The sequence below is a fragment of the Pongo abelii genome, chromosome 11 (genome assembly GCF_028885655.2).
Source record: "Pongo abelii isolate AG06213 chromosome 11, NHGRI_mPonAbe1-v2.0_pri, whole genome shotgun sequence".
Classification (NCBI taxonomy): domain Eukaryota; kingdom Metazoa; phylum Chordata; class Mammalia; order Primates; family Hominidae; genus Pongo; species Pongo abelii.
In genome coordinates, this window is record NC_071996.2 from 105,963,421 (window position 1) to 105,980,869 (window position 17,449).

General features: G+C 38.4%; 1 protein-coding gene across 1 annotated transcript in view; it reads left to right on the forward strand.

The window, feature by feature from the left end:
* Window positions 1-17,449, forward strand: part of FAM117B (family with sequence similarity 117 member B) — a 137,860-nt gene that overhangs the window by 45,896 nt on the left and 74,515 nt on the right. The window contains exon 2 of the mRNA XM_024243831.3: window positions 14,469-14,620. Coding sequence (XP_024099599.1) covers window positions 14,469-14,620 — 152 coding nt within the window. The remainder of the gene's footprint in view (window positions 1-14,468; window positions 14,621-17,449) is intronic.

Here is a 17,449-nt window from a genome sequence, read left to right on the forward strand (position 1 = left end):
ATGACATCTACCAAGACATTAAATATAAAGAAACAGGTTAAAAGTATAAAGATGGAAAAAGATGCACTGTACAAAACTGAGCATGGGAAAGCTAATATAGTGATTACTGTTTAAGGGAGACTTCAGAGTAAGGCATATTACCAAGAAAAAAGAGGGACATTTCAAAATGACAAGGGGGTTAATTTATCAATTGTAAGAGTGTTTGCATCAAATAGGAAAAATTCAAAATTCATAAAGCAGTGTTCAATATTTGTTTCCCAGTAATTGATAGTATAAGTGGAGAGAAAATCAGAATTTAGAAGACTTAATAACATTGTCAACAAATATAACCTAAGTTGCATTGTAGAACACTCAGCAACAGTGATAGGGACAGGAGGCAGGGAAATTCTGGGCAGAAGAGGGTGAGTCCCTGGCGAGGGTCCTGCCCTCGAACTGAGAAAGCCTGGTACTGTATGGCCCAGTGTGAGAACTGACATCCCTGTTTGTCTGGTCAAATGTTGCCTTTTCCAAAACCACTCATGGCCTGCCCTGCCCCTCATCCTGTGCCCATAAAAACCCCAGGCCTTGCTGGCAGAGGGAGGAAAAGCAGCTGGACATTGGAGACTATAGTTGGATGTCAGAAGCAGTTTGACTTCAAAGGGACAGCTTGACAGTGCAGCTTCAGAGAGGAGTCTGGATGCCTGGACTCCAGGGGAAGAATACCTTCCTGCTCTGTCTCCTTTTCAGCTCTCCTTCGCACTGAGAGTCACTTTCATCGGCAATAAAATCTCCCGCATTTATCATTTCCTATTTGTTCGTGTGACCTCATTCCTCCTGCGTATTGGACAAGAACTCAGATGCCACGAGTGTGGGTGCAAAAGGCTGTCACATTGACCCTCCACTGAACTGTTAACTCTTAAGCCGTCTGCGGATGGCAAAGTTAAAAGGGTGCTGTAACATTTCTCCCTCCGGCTTCAAGGGTCATGAGCACCCTCCCCTAGATGGTGTCTCGGGGCTAGTATGGAGTTCGCTCTTGCTGGCACCCAAAAGCAGTCGCCTGACCACTGCACTCTCTCACCTGCACTCCCCCTCCTGTGAGGGGTGGAGCAACAAGTGAATGGGAGTTTGCCCCTGCCAGTGCCGAAGTGGCTGGCTAGTTCCAGCGCCCATGCATCCCTGTTACTGCCTGAGAAGGGGTCAGGGAAATATCCCGCTTCAACAGCACAGTACATATTCTTTTCAACTGCACCTGGAACATTCACCAGCATAAACTGTATGCTGAGCCATAAAATAAGCGTCAGTAACTTTAAAGAGAGTGAAATATAGAATGTGTTCACTGACCACAACAGAATTAAATTAGAAGTCAGTAACAGAAAGATTCTTGAAAAATCTCAAATATTTTTGAAATTAAACTTTTCTAAATAATCCATGGGTCAAAGAAGAAGTCGCAGAATATTTGGAACTGAATGGTAATGAAAGCACATAATACATTTTGTGGCATACAGTTAAAACGTGTAGAAGAAAATGTTTATAAATTATTATAGTAGGAAGAAAGGGCTAAAATAATAATTTAAGCACCTACCTTAATCTAGAAAGAGAACTAATTAAACCCAAAGTAAGTAGACGAAAGGAAATCATAAAGGTAACAGAATCCAGTGAGTTAGGAAACTGTTGGCCAGGTGTAGTGGCTCATGCCTATAATCCTAGCACTTTGGGAGGCTGAGGCGGGCGGATCACCTGAGGTCAGGAGTTCGAGACCAGCCTGGCTAGCTAGGTGAAACCCCATCTCTGCCAAAAACACAAAAATTAGCTGGGCGTGGTGGCATGTGCCTGTAATCCCAGGTACTCAGGAGGCTGAGGCAGGAGAATTGCTTGAACCCCGGGAGGCAGAGGGTACAGTCAGCCGAGATCACACCACTACACTCCAGCTTGGGCGACAGGGTGAGACTCTGTCTCAAAAAAACAAAAAACCAAAACAAAACAAAAACCTGCTTAGTAGAGGAAATTAGTTAAATCACAGGCAGGTTCTTAGAAAGGATAAATAAAATTGAAAAACCTTTAGTTAATTTATGAAGGGAAAAAAAGATACAAGTTTTAAATATCAGGAGTGAAAAAGTAGATGTTACTACAGATCGTACATAAATTAAAAGGATAATAAAGGAACATTATGGAGAACTTTATGCCAATAAATTCAACAAGATGAAATGGACAAATTCCTTAAAAGAGACAAACTAGCAAAACTGACTCAGAAAGAAATAGAAAACCTGAATATCCCTATATCTATTTAAAAATTCTTAATTTAAAATATTCCTAAAATGAAAACTCCAGACCAGATAGCATCAGTTGTGAATTGTGTAAGAGTTTTAAGAAAGAAGTAATACTAATTGCCCATAAACCCTTTAAGAAAATAGAAGAGATAATACCATAACTAATTTATGAGGTAGTATTATTCCAATACCAAAGCCACACAGACATTGTAAGAAAACTACAGAACACAAAATTTTAATTTGTTTTTTTTTGGAGACAGGGTCTTGCTCTGTCACCCAGGCTGGAGTGCAGTGGCGCGATCATGGCTCACTGCATCCTTGACCTCCTGGGCTCAAGCAGTCCTCCCACCTCAGCCTCCTGAGCAGCTGGGACCACAGGCACATGCTACCACACCTGGTTAATTTTTCTATTTTTTGTAGCGAACAGGTTTTGCCATGTTGCTCTGGCTGGTCTCGAACTCATGAGCTTAAGCAGTCTGCCTGCCTCAGCCTCCCAAAGTGCTGGGATTACTGGTGTGAGCCACTGCACCTGGCCCAAAACTTCTTGACAAAATATTAGCAAGTTGAATCCAGCAGTATAAATATAATGATGGTACATCATGACCAGGTAGAGTTTACCCCAAGTATGCAAGTTTGATTTAGTAGTAAAAAAATCAGTATACAGTCAATCCTTATTATTCGCAGATTTTGTATCGGCAAATTTGCCCACTAGCTAAAAGTTATTTGTAACTCCAAACTCAATACTTTCTTGCTCTTTTGTGGTCATTTGTGGACATGTATGCAGTGGAACATTTGAATTGTCCAACATATACATTCCCAAACGAGTCAAGCAACGTTCTCTCCCTTTTTCTTCAGCTCTCGTATTATAAACAAATGTCCTTTTCATGATCGTGCCATATTTTTCAGATTTTTTGCTAATGATTTTGGTGTTTGAAATCATTGTGCCCCCAAGCACAGTACTGAAGTGCTGTTTAATGTTTTTAAGTGCAAGAAAGCTATAATGTGCCTTCTGGAGAAATTAACATGTATTAGATAACTTCATTTAGGCATGAATTATAGTGCTGTTGCCTATGAGTTTAATGTCAGTGAACCAGTAATATGTATTAAATAAGATATCTTTAAACAGAAACATATATTATGTTAAACAAGATTATGTATTGATTGGTTGATGAAAGTGTTGTGATTAGAGGCTTATAGGAATATAACTGTATTCCCTAGGAATAATGGCTCAGTATTTGCTAATTTATTGTTTATTGTGACTTTATAGAACAAATAACTACCATAAATAACAAGAATGGGCTATATATCTGTTACTCTCTTATCTGAGAGAAAAGAAGGTAAACCACATGATTATCTCAAAAAACATTTTTTTTTTTTTTTTTTTGGAGACAGCGTTTTGCTCCGTGGCCCAGGCTGGAATGCAGAGGTGTGATCTCGGCTCACTGCAACCTCTGCCTCCTGGGTTCAAGTGATTCTCCTGCCTCAGCCTCCCGAGTAGCTGGGATTACAGGTGCCCGCCACCAAGCCTGGCTAATACTTTTGTATTTTTAGTAGAGATGGGGTTTCACCATGTTGGCCAGGCTGGTTTTGAACTCCCAACTTCAGGTGATCCACCTGCCTCGGCCTCCCAAAGGGCTAGGATTACAGGTGTGAGCTACTGTGCCTGGCCAGTTATCTCAATTTATACAGAAAAAGTATTTGATAAAATTCACCATCTATTCATGTTAGAAATGCTCAGGAAACTAGGACTAGAGGTCAACCTTCTAATTAAAGGACTGCTTTATTATATATAAGTATATATAATATAAGCCTGCAGTTAACATCATATTTTTTTCCTCATAAGATCCAGAACAACTAAGAATGTCAACTCTCACAATTCCTACTCTGATCCTAAAGTTTATATGAAACTGCAAAGACTAAAATAGCCAAAACAGTATTGAAAAGGAATAATTAAAATTGGAGAACTTACATTGCCTTTGGACAGAGGTACAGATCGATGGAAAAGAACAGAACATTGAGAAATAGTTCACACATCTCGATAAAGGTTCCTAAGGTAATTCAGTGGGAGAAAGAATAGTATTTTCCACAAACAGTTCTGGAACAACTGGATATCCATATAGGGGAGGGGGATAATCCCTTTCCTTAAACTGTACACAAAAGTGAACTCCAAATGGATGAAAGACCTACATATGAAGGGTAAAATGGAAAGACTTCTAGAAGAAAACATAGGAGCAAATCATCTTGACCTTGGAGTAGGCAAAGGTCTTTTAAGACACAAAAAGCATGAACTATTAACAGAAGTAGTCGATAAATTGTAGCCTATTAAAACTAAAAAATGCTATTCGAAAGACACCATTAAAAATTGAGAAGACAAGCCAAAAAGAAGACAAGGCAAAACTGTTCATATGCATATATTTGACAGAGAACTTGCATCCAGAATACATAAATCCAATTTAATAAGAAGACAAACCAATCAGTTAAAAAATGGACAATGGATTTGATCAGACATACCACTGAAGAAAATGTGTAAGTGGCCAAAAAGCACTCTATCTCAACCTCATTTGGTACTGGGGAGATGCAATGCCATGGTGAACCATTGCTCATCTACTAGAATGAATGAAATGAAAAAGTATGACAATACCAGATGTTGATGAGGATAGTGGAACAACTGGAGCTGTAATGCATTGTTGGTGGGAATGTAAACTGGGTACAACCAGTTTGGAAAACATTTTGGCAGTTTCTTATAAAGGGAGACTTACACTTGTCCTAAGATCCAGCATTTCCACTGTTTACCCAAGAGAAATGAAAACACTTATCCATAAAAAGATTTCTTCAAGAATTTTCATATATGACTTATTCCTAATTGTCAAACACCGGAAGCAATCCGACGCCCATCAGTAGGCTATTAGAGGCCGAGCGCGGTGGCGCATGCCTGTGATCCCAGCACTTTGAGAAGCCGAGGCGGTTCACTTGAGGTCAGGAGTTTGAGACCATTCTAGCCAACATGGTGAAACCCATCTCTACTAAAAATACAAAAATTAGCCGGGTTTGGTGGCGTATGCCTGTAATCCCAGCTGCTCGGGAAGCTGAGGCAAGAGAATCTCCTGAACCTGGGATGGGGAGGTTGCAGTGAGCTGAGATTGCATCACTGCACTCCAGCCTGGGCAACAGAATGAGATTTGGTCTCAAAAAAAAAAAGGTATTAGATAACCAAATTGTAGTATTTTGTATTAGTCTGGGTTCTCCAGAGAAACAGAACCAATAGGATACATATATATTTATTGATACAATAACATACACACAGATTTATTTTAAGGAATTGTCTCATGCACTAATGGAGTCTGAGAAGTCCCGTTATCTGCAGTAGGCAAACTGGAGACCCAGGAGAGCCAGTAGTATAGTTCCAGACTAAGTCCAAAGACCTGAGAACCAGAAGGAGTTGACATAATTACCACCACATATATTCATACAATGGAGTACTCCTCAGCAATAAAAAGGAATGAACTGTTACATGCAACAACAAGCATGGATCTCATAGACACTATGCCGAGTGAATGAAGTCAGACACAAAAAAGTATTATGTGATTACATTTGTATGACACCTTTTAAAAAAGCAAAACTAACCTTTAATAATAGGAAGTAGGTCAGAATTTACCTGGGTTCAAGAGTGGAGAGATTGACTTCAAAGGAGCATGAAAAATTGGTTAGGGCTTATGGCAGTGTTCTAAATCTTGATGGTAGTAGTGATTTAATGGCGTATTTGGCTTTCAAAACTCCAAAGATGGGTGCAGATTTATTTATTTATTTATTTAGAGATAGGATGTTGCCCTGTCACCAAGGCTGGAGTGCAGTGACTCTATCATAGCTCACTCTGACCTTGACCTGCTGGGTCAAGCAATATTCCTGCTTCAGCCTCTCTTGTAGCTGGGACTACAGGCGCGTTCCACCACATCTGACTTATTTTTACATTTTTTGTAGAGATGGGGGTCTTACTGTGTTGCCCAGATTTGTCTCAAACTCCTAGCCACAAGTGATCCTCCCTCTTCAGCCTCCCGTAGCATTGGGATTACAGGCGTGAGTCACTGTACCCAGCCTGATACATTGTATTTTATGTAAATGATACCTCATGTTTAACAAAAGAATAATTACTAATTGGATTTTTAAGTTTCTAAAATAGTCCTTATCTTTTTGATACTATGCCTGTGGGAAGTCATTTTGGTTAAATCAATCATTTTCTTACTAGGATAAATTATTAATTAGGTACTGCTGGGCCTGTATCAATATTTGGTTATGGTATCTGTTAATGTTTGAAAACTTAGTGGAGAAATTAACTGAAAAAGAAACATGGAAATAACTGAAGAAGATGCAAAATTAGAAATAAATTGTGGAAATTCATTTTTTCCTAAATTTTCCCTTAGATTATAAATAAATTCTCATGTAAGTTTATCATTTTAAAAACATAATTTTGAATATCTTTAATATTCTATGTATTTTCTATCAGTTTTCCTGTTCTTCAATTTTTGGACATATCTTTGTATTTGAAGCCTTTTTTGGCATTTGATTATTCTTCTGTATGCATACCTAGATGTGGAATCACTGAATCAAGGAATATGAATTTCAAAAAATATAGATAATAAATTCACATGGCAAATTCCAAGGGTGCAATTGGGAATACAGTGAAATGTCTTCCTTGCGCCTTTGTTGACAAGTTTCCCTTCTTGGAGGCAGCCAGTGTCATCAGAATTTTGCGTTTCCTTCGTGTGTGTGTGTAGCAAGAAGTTTAGATAGTGGATGAAAGACAAATTTTACAAGAATTTAATTATATTATACATACTCTTTAAAATAAAATCAACTACAGTTATTTTTACTTGAATTTCATAAAAGAAAAGGAAACTATAATGAAACTGATAGAACCTCTTTGAATTTAAATCTTTACCAGAAGAAAAGTTCTCTAAGATTAAGAAAAGAAAGATTTGGAGTAATATTTTTGAAATATTGTTAATATATAAAAGAAATATAAATTACCAGTAAAAGTATGACTATTTTAGAACTCAGTTATTGAAATACAAATGAAATAGTTTTATCTTTTTTACACTGGTGAAAATTGATAAAATACACAAGAATGGGTACCCTTGTGATGTTATAGGTTTTTGCAAAATTTTTTCAGTAGAAGGCAATTTGGCAGTACTTCCAATTTTAATCTACCTGTTATCTTGAATATACTAATTTGATATCTAGAAACTTCTCACGAACAGATCTTGAAACAAGTCTAAAAGGATACCTATCTGCCGTGAAAGTGTCCATTAATAGAAGATTAAGTTATAGTGAATCTACCAAATAGGATAATGTACAAGTATTAAAAATAGTAATGTGTTGTGGATTTTAATTTATTGCCATGGAAATAGGTTCTCGACATACCCTTTTTATTTCCCTCAACAATAAGTAATTGAATACATAATGGGACCTCATTTATATAAAATTGTATGTATGTCCAAGGGTAGACAGATTTCTGTAAGTAAATACTCATTAAAGTGGTTTTCTGCCTGGGCATAGTGGCCCACACCTGTAATCCCAGCACTTTGGGAGCTTGAGGTGGGTGGATCACTTGAGTTCAGGAGTTGGAGACCAGCCTGGGCAACATGGCAAAACCCCATCTTTACCTAATATACAAAAAATTAGCCAGGCATAGTGGCGTACGCCTGGAGTCCCAGCTACTTGGGAGGCTGAAGTAGGATCACTTGAGCCTGGGAGGCTTGAGGTTGAGTGGCATGAGCCGAGATCATGCCACTGCACTCCAGCCTGGGTGACAGAGCAACACACTGTCTAAAAAAACAAAAGCAGTTAGCTTTGGATGGTGGACTATTAGAATTTTTAACACTCTTAGGTTTCTTTATGCTGAATATTTTCATTTGTATACTTGAAAAATTTTCTCTCCTTTCTGAACAATTAAATGTCTGATTTATTTGCTTGCTGTTTCTGTGGATAATGGGAGATACAGCCTTTAAGACAATACCTGAGGTCAGGCGCAGTGACTCAACGCCTGTAATCCCAGCACTTTGAGAGCCTGAGGCCAGTGGACTGCTTGAGCTCAGGAGTTTGAGACCAACTTGGGCAAAATGGTGAAACCGCATCCCTACAAAAAATACAAAAGTTAGCTGGGCGTAGTGGTGCGTGCCTGTGGTCTCAGCTGCTATGGAGGCTGAGGTGGGAGGATCTCTTGAGCCCGGGATGGCGAGGCTGCTGTGAGCCCCGATCCCACTGCTGCTGTGAGCCCTGATCCTGCCACTGCAGTTCGGCCTGGGTGACAGAGTGAGACCCTCTTTCCAAGAAAAAAAAAGTACCTAATCAAGTTCTAAAAATATTTATATCTAACATTAGTATATCGAGGTCTGTAGAACCTTTGTAATGGAATACCTAAGGGTCATGGTTTGGGATGCTCCACTAGTGCAATTGAAGTTACCCCAGGAACCAATTGAACAGGTGCTCATAGTTGGGGAACTCAGAACTCAAGAGCCCAAGGCGTTGACTGAAATTTTCAGTGCTACACTCTGCCATGTGTAGTTAATCTCTCTAAAGACTTAATTTTTAAAGAACAAGTCAAGTTCGAGCCATAGTTTTTATTTACTTTGAATTAACCAAAAAGCATGTGAATTTATTGCATACACTTGTCCTTGTTGATAAATGATAGTAACATTAGAAGTCATTCTTTTCTCTGCATCTCAAGTCTTCTTCATTTAGGAAATTAACAAAGAAAATTAATTTTTTCATTGGCCATTTACAACATATTGCCTGTATCAGGGTTTGCCTTAATCACTGGGATCGGGGGTGGGAAATAAAATTCCTGCCCTGCAGAATCATGCTCTGTACCGGAACACAGGAACAGTCAGGAACCTTTCCAGTGAACTATGGGTTCGGGTGGTTGTTTGAGGAAGATTTTCCAGAGGAAGTTACATCTGAACTGAATTTTGAAAGGTTAAGCATGAATTAGCCACACCAAAGAAAGGGATATAAGGGTAGAGACAAACACCTAGAGGCATGTAAGGGCACAGTACATACTGGGAACTGCAAGTCCGTGGTCTTAGTGTAGAGATCAAGGCAGTGCAGGCAAAAAAGTGAGGCTTCAGAGGCCAGATCATGAAGAGTCTTGTTAGCTGTCAGTTTCTTCCTGTGGATTTCCTTATAAATACAGCCTTTGTTCACTTAGTCTGGGAACTTTTGAGTCATCTTTGCCTCTTCAAGTTTTCCTCCCATAACCTCCTTAATAATTAGGCACCAATTCTTGTCAGTTTTGGGAACTTGGATTGAAATGAAAAAATGACAAGGTAGATGTAGACTGTGTTCTTTATTACAGGCTGTGACTTATTCTTTTTAATTTCTAGGGCTTAGCACTGGCTCACAGGCCCTTACTGTCTGAACGAATGGATTAAAGGAAGGGAGTTCCAAAGATAAAATGTTCAGTATTTTTGCACGTATAACTCATCTGTTCTCCAGTTCATTATCGAAATAATAATAATCTGGCTGGGCATGGTGGCCCACATCTGTAATCCCAGCACTTTGGGAGGCCAAGGTGAGCAGATCACCTGAGGTCAGGAGTTGGAGACCAGCCTGGCCAACATGGAGAAACCCTGTCTCTACTAAAAGTATAAAAATGAGCCAGGTGTTTTGGTGATGCATGCCTGTAATCCCAGCTACTTGGGAGGCTGAGGCAGGAGAATTGCTTGAACTTGGTAGGTGGAGGTTGCGGTGAGCTGAGATCATGCCAGTGCACTCCAGCCTGGGTGATGGAGTGAGATTCTTTCCCCCCAAAAAAGAAATAATAATAATCCAATAATTTTAATAATCTTTGGTGGACTGGTTGAAAAGTTAACCCTTAGATTTTTAATTGAAAAAATAAAATGAAATCAGACCCATTAGTAAGGTCTGTTGAATTAATGTACTGCTAGGCAACTGAAGCAACAGTGGTCATAGTTAGGGAAGAAAAGTGCCAGACAGCTTTTAGCCATTTGATATAATGCATATATACCAGTTTACATTGTGTGTGCGCCTTCCCACCCTGCCAGCTGAGACTAGTTTTCTTGCGACTATCCCAAAAGGTATTTTTTTTTAGTTAGAGGAAAAATTGTGAACATGTATATTTATTGTGTTTCACTTGTCACAGTTAATAATGTTGGTACATATTTTCCTGAAAATGAGTATATACTGCATTTGTTTTCTGAAAATGTGCTACAAAAGGAAAACTGAACATGGAGAGATAGGTAGCATTTATAACAATTACGTATTAGTGAAATAACTGTGCCTTAGTGAAATAACTGAGAAAGCAAATTGTGCATCTCAGACATATTTGTGAAGCAGCTTTTATGATTATCAGCAACACAGTTGCTGTAACTATTGTATTAGTGGAATTGAATCTTATGTGGGTCACATAACCAGCACCTGAACTTTTGTACTTGTGGCTATGCAAGACCCTTACCAAGATAATAATGTAACATAGAGAGGCATCAAGAGGTGTTTTCATACATGTATTTGCCATCTTATAGAACTAGAATAACACTGTAATATAATATCATGAATATATCTTAAAAATATTTTTAAAGCCCCTATGAAAGTTAAGCATAAATGAGCTAAGCTCATCCCCTTCTCCTGCCAAAAGATAAAGTATATGAGGGTGTTGTAGCACAGAAACCAAGACATAAAGACATGCATTAAAAACCAGGGGTCAGCAAATGTCTTCTGTAATGTACCACATAGTAAAATTTTAGACTTTACAGGTCAAGAGGTAAAATCAAATATATTATGTAGGCACTACTATAATAAGAGAGCATACAGTTTTTCACAAATTTTTAAATGAGAAAATTTCAAAATATAATAATCGAATGCATTTTTTGTAATACAGCCCTAATGAGAAGAGGGAATTCTTTTTAAAGGGATAGCATTTCACTTAATTCTAGTTAAAAGTTAGTGTTGCATATCATCAAATCAGTTGCAAGTGTTCATCTGCTAATGCTGATCTATATGAAATTTTACGTATCATCTTCGAATTTGACTTTTCACCCAGACAAGAGATACATATGGCATAACTTTGTCATTATGATTTGTAGTGCTGAGCAGCAGTGTGAAGCAATGAGAGGGCCATACGAGGTCTTTGCTGTGTGTACTTAATTCTGCCTTTTTTTTTTTTTTAGCACAAAAGCAGCCATAGACAACCTGTAAATGAATGATCATATTTGTGTTCCAATAAAACTTTACTTAGGGACATTGAAGTTTAAATACGATTTAATTTTTATGGATTACAAAATATTTTGATTTTTCCCCCAACCATTAAAAAATGTACAAGCCAGTTTTAGATTGCTAGCCATACAAAAAACAGGTGCAAGACAGATTTGACCTGTAGGCTGTAGTTTTCCCAACCCCAGATATAAACCATAAAAATTCCCAAAATCTAATATATGTATTTTTGTATTTTTAAGCATTTTATGATTTCAGAAAATTAGTAACTTGTTTTAAAAGTGTTTCTATTGTTTTAATACCTTTTCTCGGACAGTATACTCCATATAAAAATTCAAACATTATAGAAATGCCTAAATTAGTAATTAAAACACTAATTCTGTCCCCCAGAAGGTTAGGTGCATACTTTTTCCAGATTTAAAAAATAAATGTACTAACACTGGCCGGGTGTGGTGCCTCATGCCTGTAATCCCAGCACTTTGGGAGGCCGAGGTGGGCGAGTCACTTGAGATCAGGAGTTGGAGATGAGCCTGGCCAACATGGTGAAATCCTGTCTCTATTAAATATACAAAAGTTAGCTGGCACCTGTAATCCCAGCTACTCGGAAGGCTGAGGCAGGAGAATCACCTGAACCTGGGAGGTGGAGGTTGCAGTGAGCCTAGATCGCCTCACTGCACTCCAGCCTGGGTGACAGAGGGAGACTCTATGTCAAAAACAAAACAAAACAAACACTTTTATGCACATCTAATTACTTTTTAAAACAAAATATGAGATCATGCCTTTTATAAACGTGTGAGGACTTGCCTTTTTTCACTGACTTTATCATGAATGACTCTTTAGACCAGGACGTGTGTATCTATGTGCTTATTCTTTGAATGGCCTATCATATTACATTATATGACTCTGCCATAATGTATCCAATCATCTTCTCATTTTGGACATTTTGTTGTTTCTAGTTTTCTGCCAATTGGTTGTTAAGTGCTCTTTTTGTAAATAAACTTTAAAGTCGATCATTAATTTTGAAATAGTTTTTTTAATGCCACTTTGATTTGGGGGATTAATCTTAAAGGAATGTGCACATTGAATATAGTTTTAATGTGGTCCATTTATTTAGGAGAACACATTTTCCTTTTTTACTGGCAACTATGGGGTAAGGGTAGTTAGAATTATTCTCACAGAAAATTATACATAGATTTATTTTCCAATTATTAAATCATGTATGAGGTGTTGGTTGGTACTTAAAGTTTATTTTGATGTATCAAAGCTTGGCCTGCATTATTGAAGATGTTATTGCAAAACCCACTTTTTTTTTTTTTTTTTTTTTTTTGAGACAGAGTCTTGCTCTGTTGCCAGACTGGAGTGCAGTGGTGCGATCTTGGCTCACTGCAATCTCCGCCTCTCAGGTTCAAGCGATTCTCCTGCCTCAGCCTCCTGGGTAGCTGGAATTACAGGCGCCCGCCACCACGCCTGGCTAATTTTTGTATTTTTAGTAGAGACGGGGTTTCGCCATGTTGGCCAGGGTGGTCTCGAACTGCTGACCTCAGGTGATCCTCCCACCTCGGCCTCCCAAAGTGCTGGGATTACAGGCTTGAGCCACCACGCCTGGCCAAAACCTGCTTTTTTATATGTGTCTTTTCTCACATTACTTATTAATGTGAGGAAACATTAATAAGTAATATGCTTTATTGCCACTATATTATTTTACTATTTTAATTTACATTGGATGTCTTATAATTATTATATTGGCAAATACCCACTTTTTTTGCTCAGAATTGAAACCTACCCCTGTTACAAAGCTGGTGGTTGGTTCTTGGCAGTTGATTTGGTTTATGCATCCGCTAGGATACTCTCAAAGGCAAGGGATCAATTAGCAAAGTGTTAATTTGTCTTAATCTTTTGGGCTGGTACTAAGTTATTGTGAAGCAGATGTGTTATTACTCCATCCTCTGTGAAGATTGAGGAATAGGATGATCACTAAGTGCCAGTATTACTTTTAGATGTCATTATCAAATAACATTGTCACTAATCTTTTAGTGACAATATTTAGTGAAAGATTGTCACTGATTTATTTTATATTTTCCCATGATAATTACCTTCCTGTCTTATTTTCATTATGTCCTCCCATTTCCCTGAAATATATCAAACAAGGGTTTAATTTATAAACAAGGAGATCCAAATAAGAATTTGTTGGATATGAGAGATACATTGATTCTATAGAAAATTCCTGGACCCAATCCCTAGAGATTTAGATTTACTAGGCCTGGGGTGGGTCAGCTCTTTTCACTCAGTATAGTTCTCTGGAGAGTCATGCAAGTTATTGCATGTATCAGTAGCTTGTTCCTTTTTGTTTCTGTTTATATACAGTAATCCTTATCCTTTTTTTTTTTTATGGTTTCAGTTACTTGTAGTCAACCTTGGTCTGAAAAGATTAAGTGGAAAATTTCAAGAAATAAACAATTTATATGTTATAAATTTGCGCCATTCTGAGTAGGGTGACGAAATGTCTTGCTGTCTCGCATCCCCCACCAGGAACGTGAATCATTCCTTTGTCCAACCTATGCACGTTGTCTATGCTCCCTACCTGCTAGTCACTTTGGAGCCCTCTCAGTCATTGGATTGACTGTCATGGTTTTGCAGTGCTGATGTTCGAGGAATTTTTGTTTTACTTAATGGCCTCAAAGCCCAAGAGCAGTGATGCTGGCTTGTTGTTATACTTGTCCTATTTTATTATTAGTTATTGTTGTTAATCTCATGCTGTGCCTAACTTACAAGTTAAACTTTATCATAGATATGTATATATAGGAAAAAACAGTGTATATAGAATTGAGTACAATCTGCCATTTCAGGCATCTTTACTGGGGGTCTTGGAAGTCTCCCCTGTGGTTAAAGGGGATTACCATAGTTAAGTTGGAGAACTTTCTACATAGTTTAAAACTTAGTTTCTGCTTTGTTTCTTTCCTAATTTTATTAAAACATGCATTTTTGTCTTAAATCTAGGTGACAAAACACGACAGCCTTCTTCAAGCCCCTCCAGTATTATCCGACGCACTTCCTCCCTGGATACTCTTGCTGCACCGTATCTTGCTGGACACTGGCCTCGGGATAGCCATGGGCAAGCTACACCTTGCATGAGGGACAAAGCTACACAGGTAAGCTTATTATAGTTCTTATCCTGAAGTGTTTTTCTCTGAAGCTACTTCTTCTAATATTATTTGTTCTGCTTTGAGTAGAACAAACCTTAATGTATATTAGAGTTAACTTGAGAAACTTACCAAAAAGAGCAGATTCCAAGCCTGACCTCCACGTATTCTATAGTAGGTTTTGGTTGGGGCCTGGGAATGTGCATTTTAAATAGCTCTCAAAGTAATTCTGATACATACAGATAATTTATGGACATACTTTTTTTCCCCACTTATTCTTTATAAGTTAGTTTACAACAAGGGTGTCCAATCTTTTGTCTTCCCTGGGCCACACTGGAAGACGAAGAATTGTATTGGGCCACACATAAAATACACTAACACTAATGAGCTTAAAAAACATTGCAAAAAAATTCATAATGTTTTAAGAAAGTTTATAAATTTGTGTTGGGCTGCATTCAGAACCATCCTGGGCCTCATGAGGCCCATGGGCTGCAGGTTGGACAAGCTTGGTTTACAACATCATAATATATTTAATGTATGGAATTTGGTCTTAAATATTTGTAACAGCAAAAATTAGTGACCATCTAACCTTACGTTTTTGTGCCAAAAAAACCTTCATGTATTGGGAGATGGGGACTGTATTACTTTGCTGATCCTAAAAATGTAAATATTCTGACAAAGGGACTCTGGAAGCAAAGAATTGTTTAATATAAAGGGATCTCATGAAATCATTCAGGGCCAGGCAGGGTGGCTCATGCCTATAGTGCCAGCACTTTGGGAGGCCGAGACGTGTGGATGGCTTTTGAACCCAGGAGTTCAGTACCAGCCTGGGCAACATGGCGAAACCTCATCTCTGCAAAAAATACAAAAATTAGCCCGGCATGCTGGTGCACACTTGTAGTACCAGCTACTTGGGAGGCTGAGGCAGGAGAATCACTTGAGCCTGGGAGGTCAAGGCTGCAGTGAGCGGTGATCATACCACAGCACACCAGCCTGGGCAATAGAGTGAGAACCTGTCTCAAAAAAAGAAAAAACAAAGAAGAAGAAATCATTCAGATCTTCCCCTTAGTTTTACAGATGAAGAAGCTGAGGTCTAAGATCATACAGCCAGTTGAAGACTGCATCTTAGTTTGGTGTAGTTTCTAACTTACCACAATTATAATTAGTTAAATATTTGTGTAGTTATTTATTTATGGTTTCTTTTTTTTTTTTTTTAACAAGAATGCAGATGCCATTTATTTGGTCCATAAGTATAGTCGTTATTTGAGTTTTACAAAACATCGGATATAAATAACCTGAAACTGTAACAATACACAAAAATTGGCTTCTTACACAGACATACCAGGCAGTACAAACTGAAAACTTGAGTAAATTAACATTGTTTTACATTAATATACATAGTGCCATTTAACATTTAAAAACAAGTTTCAATGCATAGCCCTTGATACTTCTTTGAATCTGTTTCAGTCAGTTAAGAGTATGAAAATGGTTAGATCTAGGCTAAAAATAATTCTTCTTCTAGCCAAAAATAAAGGCATAATATTTATGGTTCCTTACATTCACTAGACAGTAAGACCCATGAAGACTGTGTCTGGCTTGTCTATTGCTGTATTTCCATGCCCAGGACTTAATACTAGATGCAGAATAAATTGCCCAAGGAATATTTGCAAAGGAATGAATGAGCAAAACAGTTATAGCTTTATTGCTAGTGAAGAATGAAAAGCATTTAAAGATTTAAAAGATTTTTTATACTGATTGTTGAAAATCAGGTAAGGTACATCTCGATTTAGACTTCAGATTTACGTTACTCCTGGTCTCAACATTTTTTGAAGAATTTTTTTTTTTTTTCCTGAGATAGAATCTCGCTGTGTTGCCCAGGCTGGAGTGCAGTGGTGCAATCTTGGCTCACTGCAACCTCTGCCTCCCAGGTTCAAGCGATTCTCATGCCTCAGCCTCCTGAGGAGCTGGACTACAGGCGTGCACCACCATGTCTGACTAATTTTTGTACTTTTAGTAGAGACGGGGTTTTACCATGTGGCCAGGCTGGTCTCAAACTCCTGTCCTCAAGTGATCTGCCTACCTCGGCCTCCCAAAGTGCTGGGATTACAGGTGTGAGCCACCATATGTGGCCCGAGATAATGTTTTTTATTTTTATTTTTATTTTTTGAGATGAAGTCTCTCTCTGTCTCTCAGGCTGGATGGAGTACAGGGGCACGATCTTGGCTCACTGAAACCTCCACCTCCCGGGTTCCAGCAATTCTCTTGCTTCAGCCTCCTGAGTAGGTGAGATTGCAGGCACACGCCACTATGCCCAGCTAATTTTTTGTGTTTTTAGTAGAGATGGGGTTTTGCTATGTTGGCCATGCTGATCTCGAACTCCTGACCTCAAGTGATCTGCCAGCCTCCCAAAGTGCTGGGATTATAGGTATGAGCCAAGGTGCCCGGCCCTGAGAGAATGTTTATTAAAGAACCAAGTAAACACACTTTTCCGTGGTGGTTTTGGATTTGTGTATTGATTTTCAGAATTCCAGATATTCTTAGTGGGCTCAGTTTATTTTCTGTTCTGATAATCTTGAAATGGAATCCTACTGTTAGGACAGACGATTGGGATTTGGATTATCTTGGTGTTTATACTTTAGTGCCAACTACAGAAATGAAAACATAGACTCTGTACTCATCAAAAGTAATGAATCTTTTCTGAAATTGACTTTTTTTTTTCTTTTTTTGGAATGGAGTCTCACTCTGTCGCCTAAGTTGGAGTGCAGTGGCCTGATCTCAGCTCACTGCAACCTCTGCCTCCCGGGTACAAGCAGTTCTCCTGTTCAGTCTCCCAGGTAG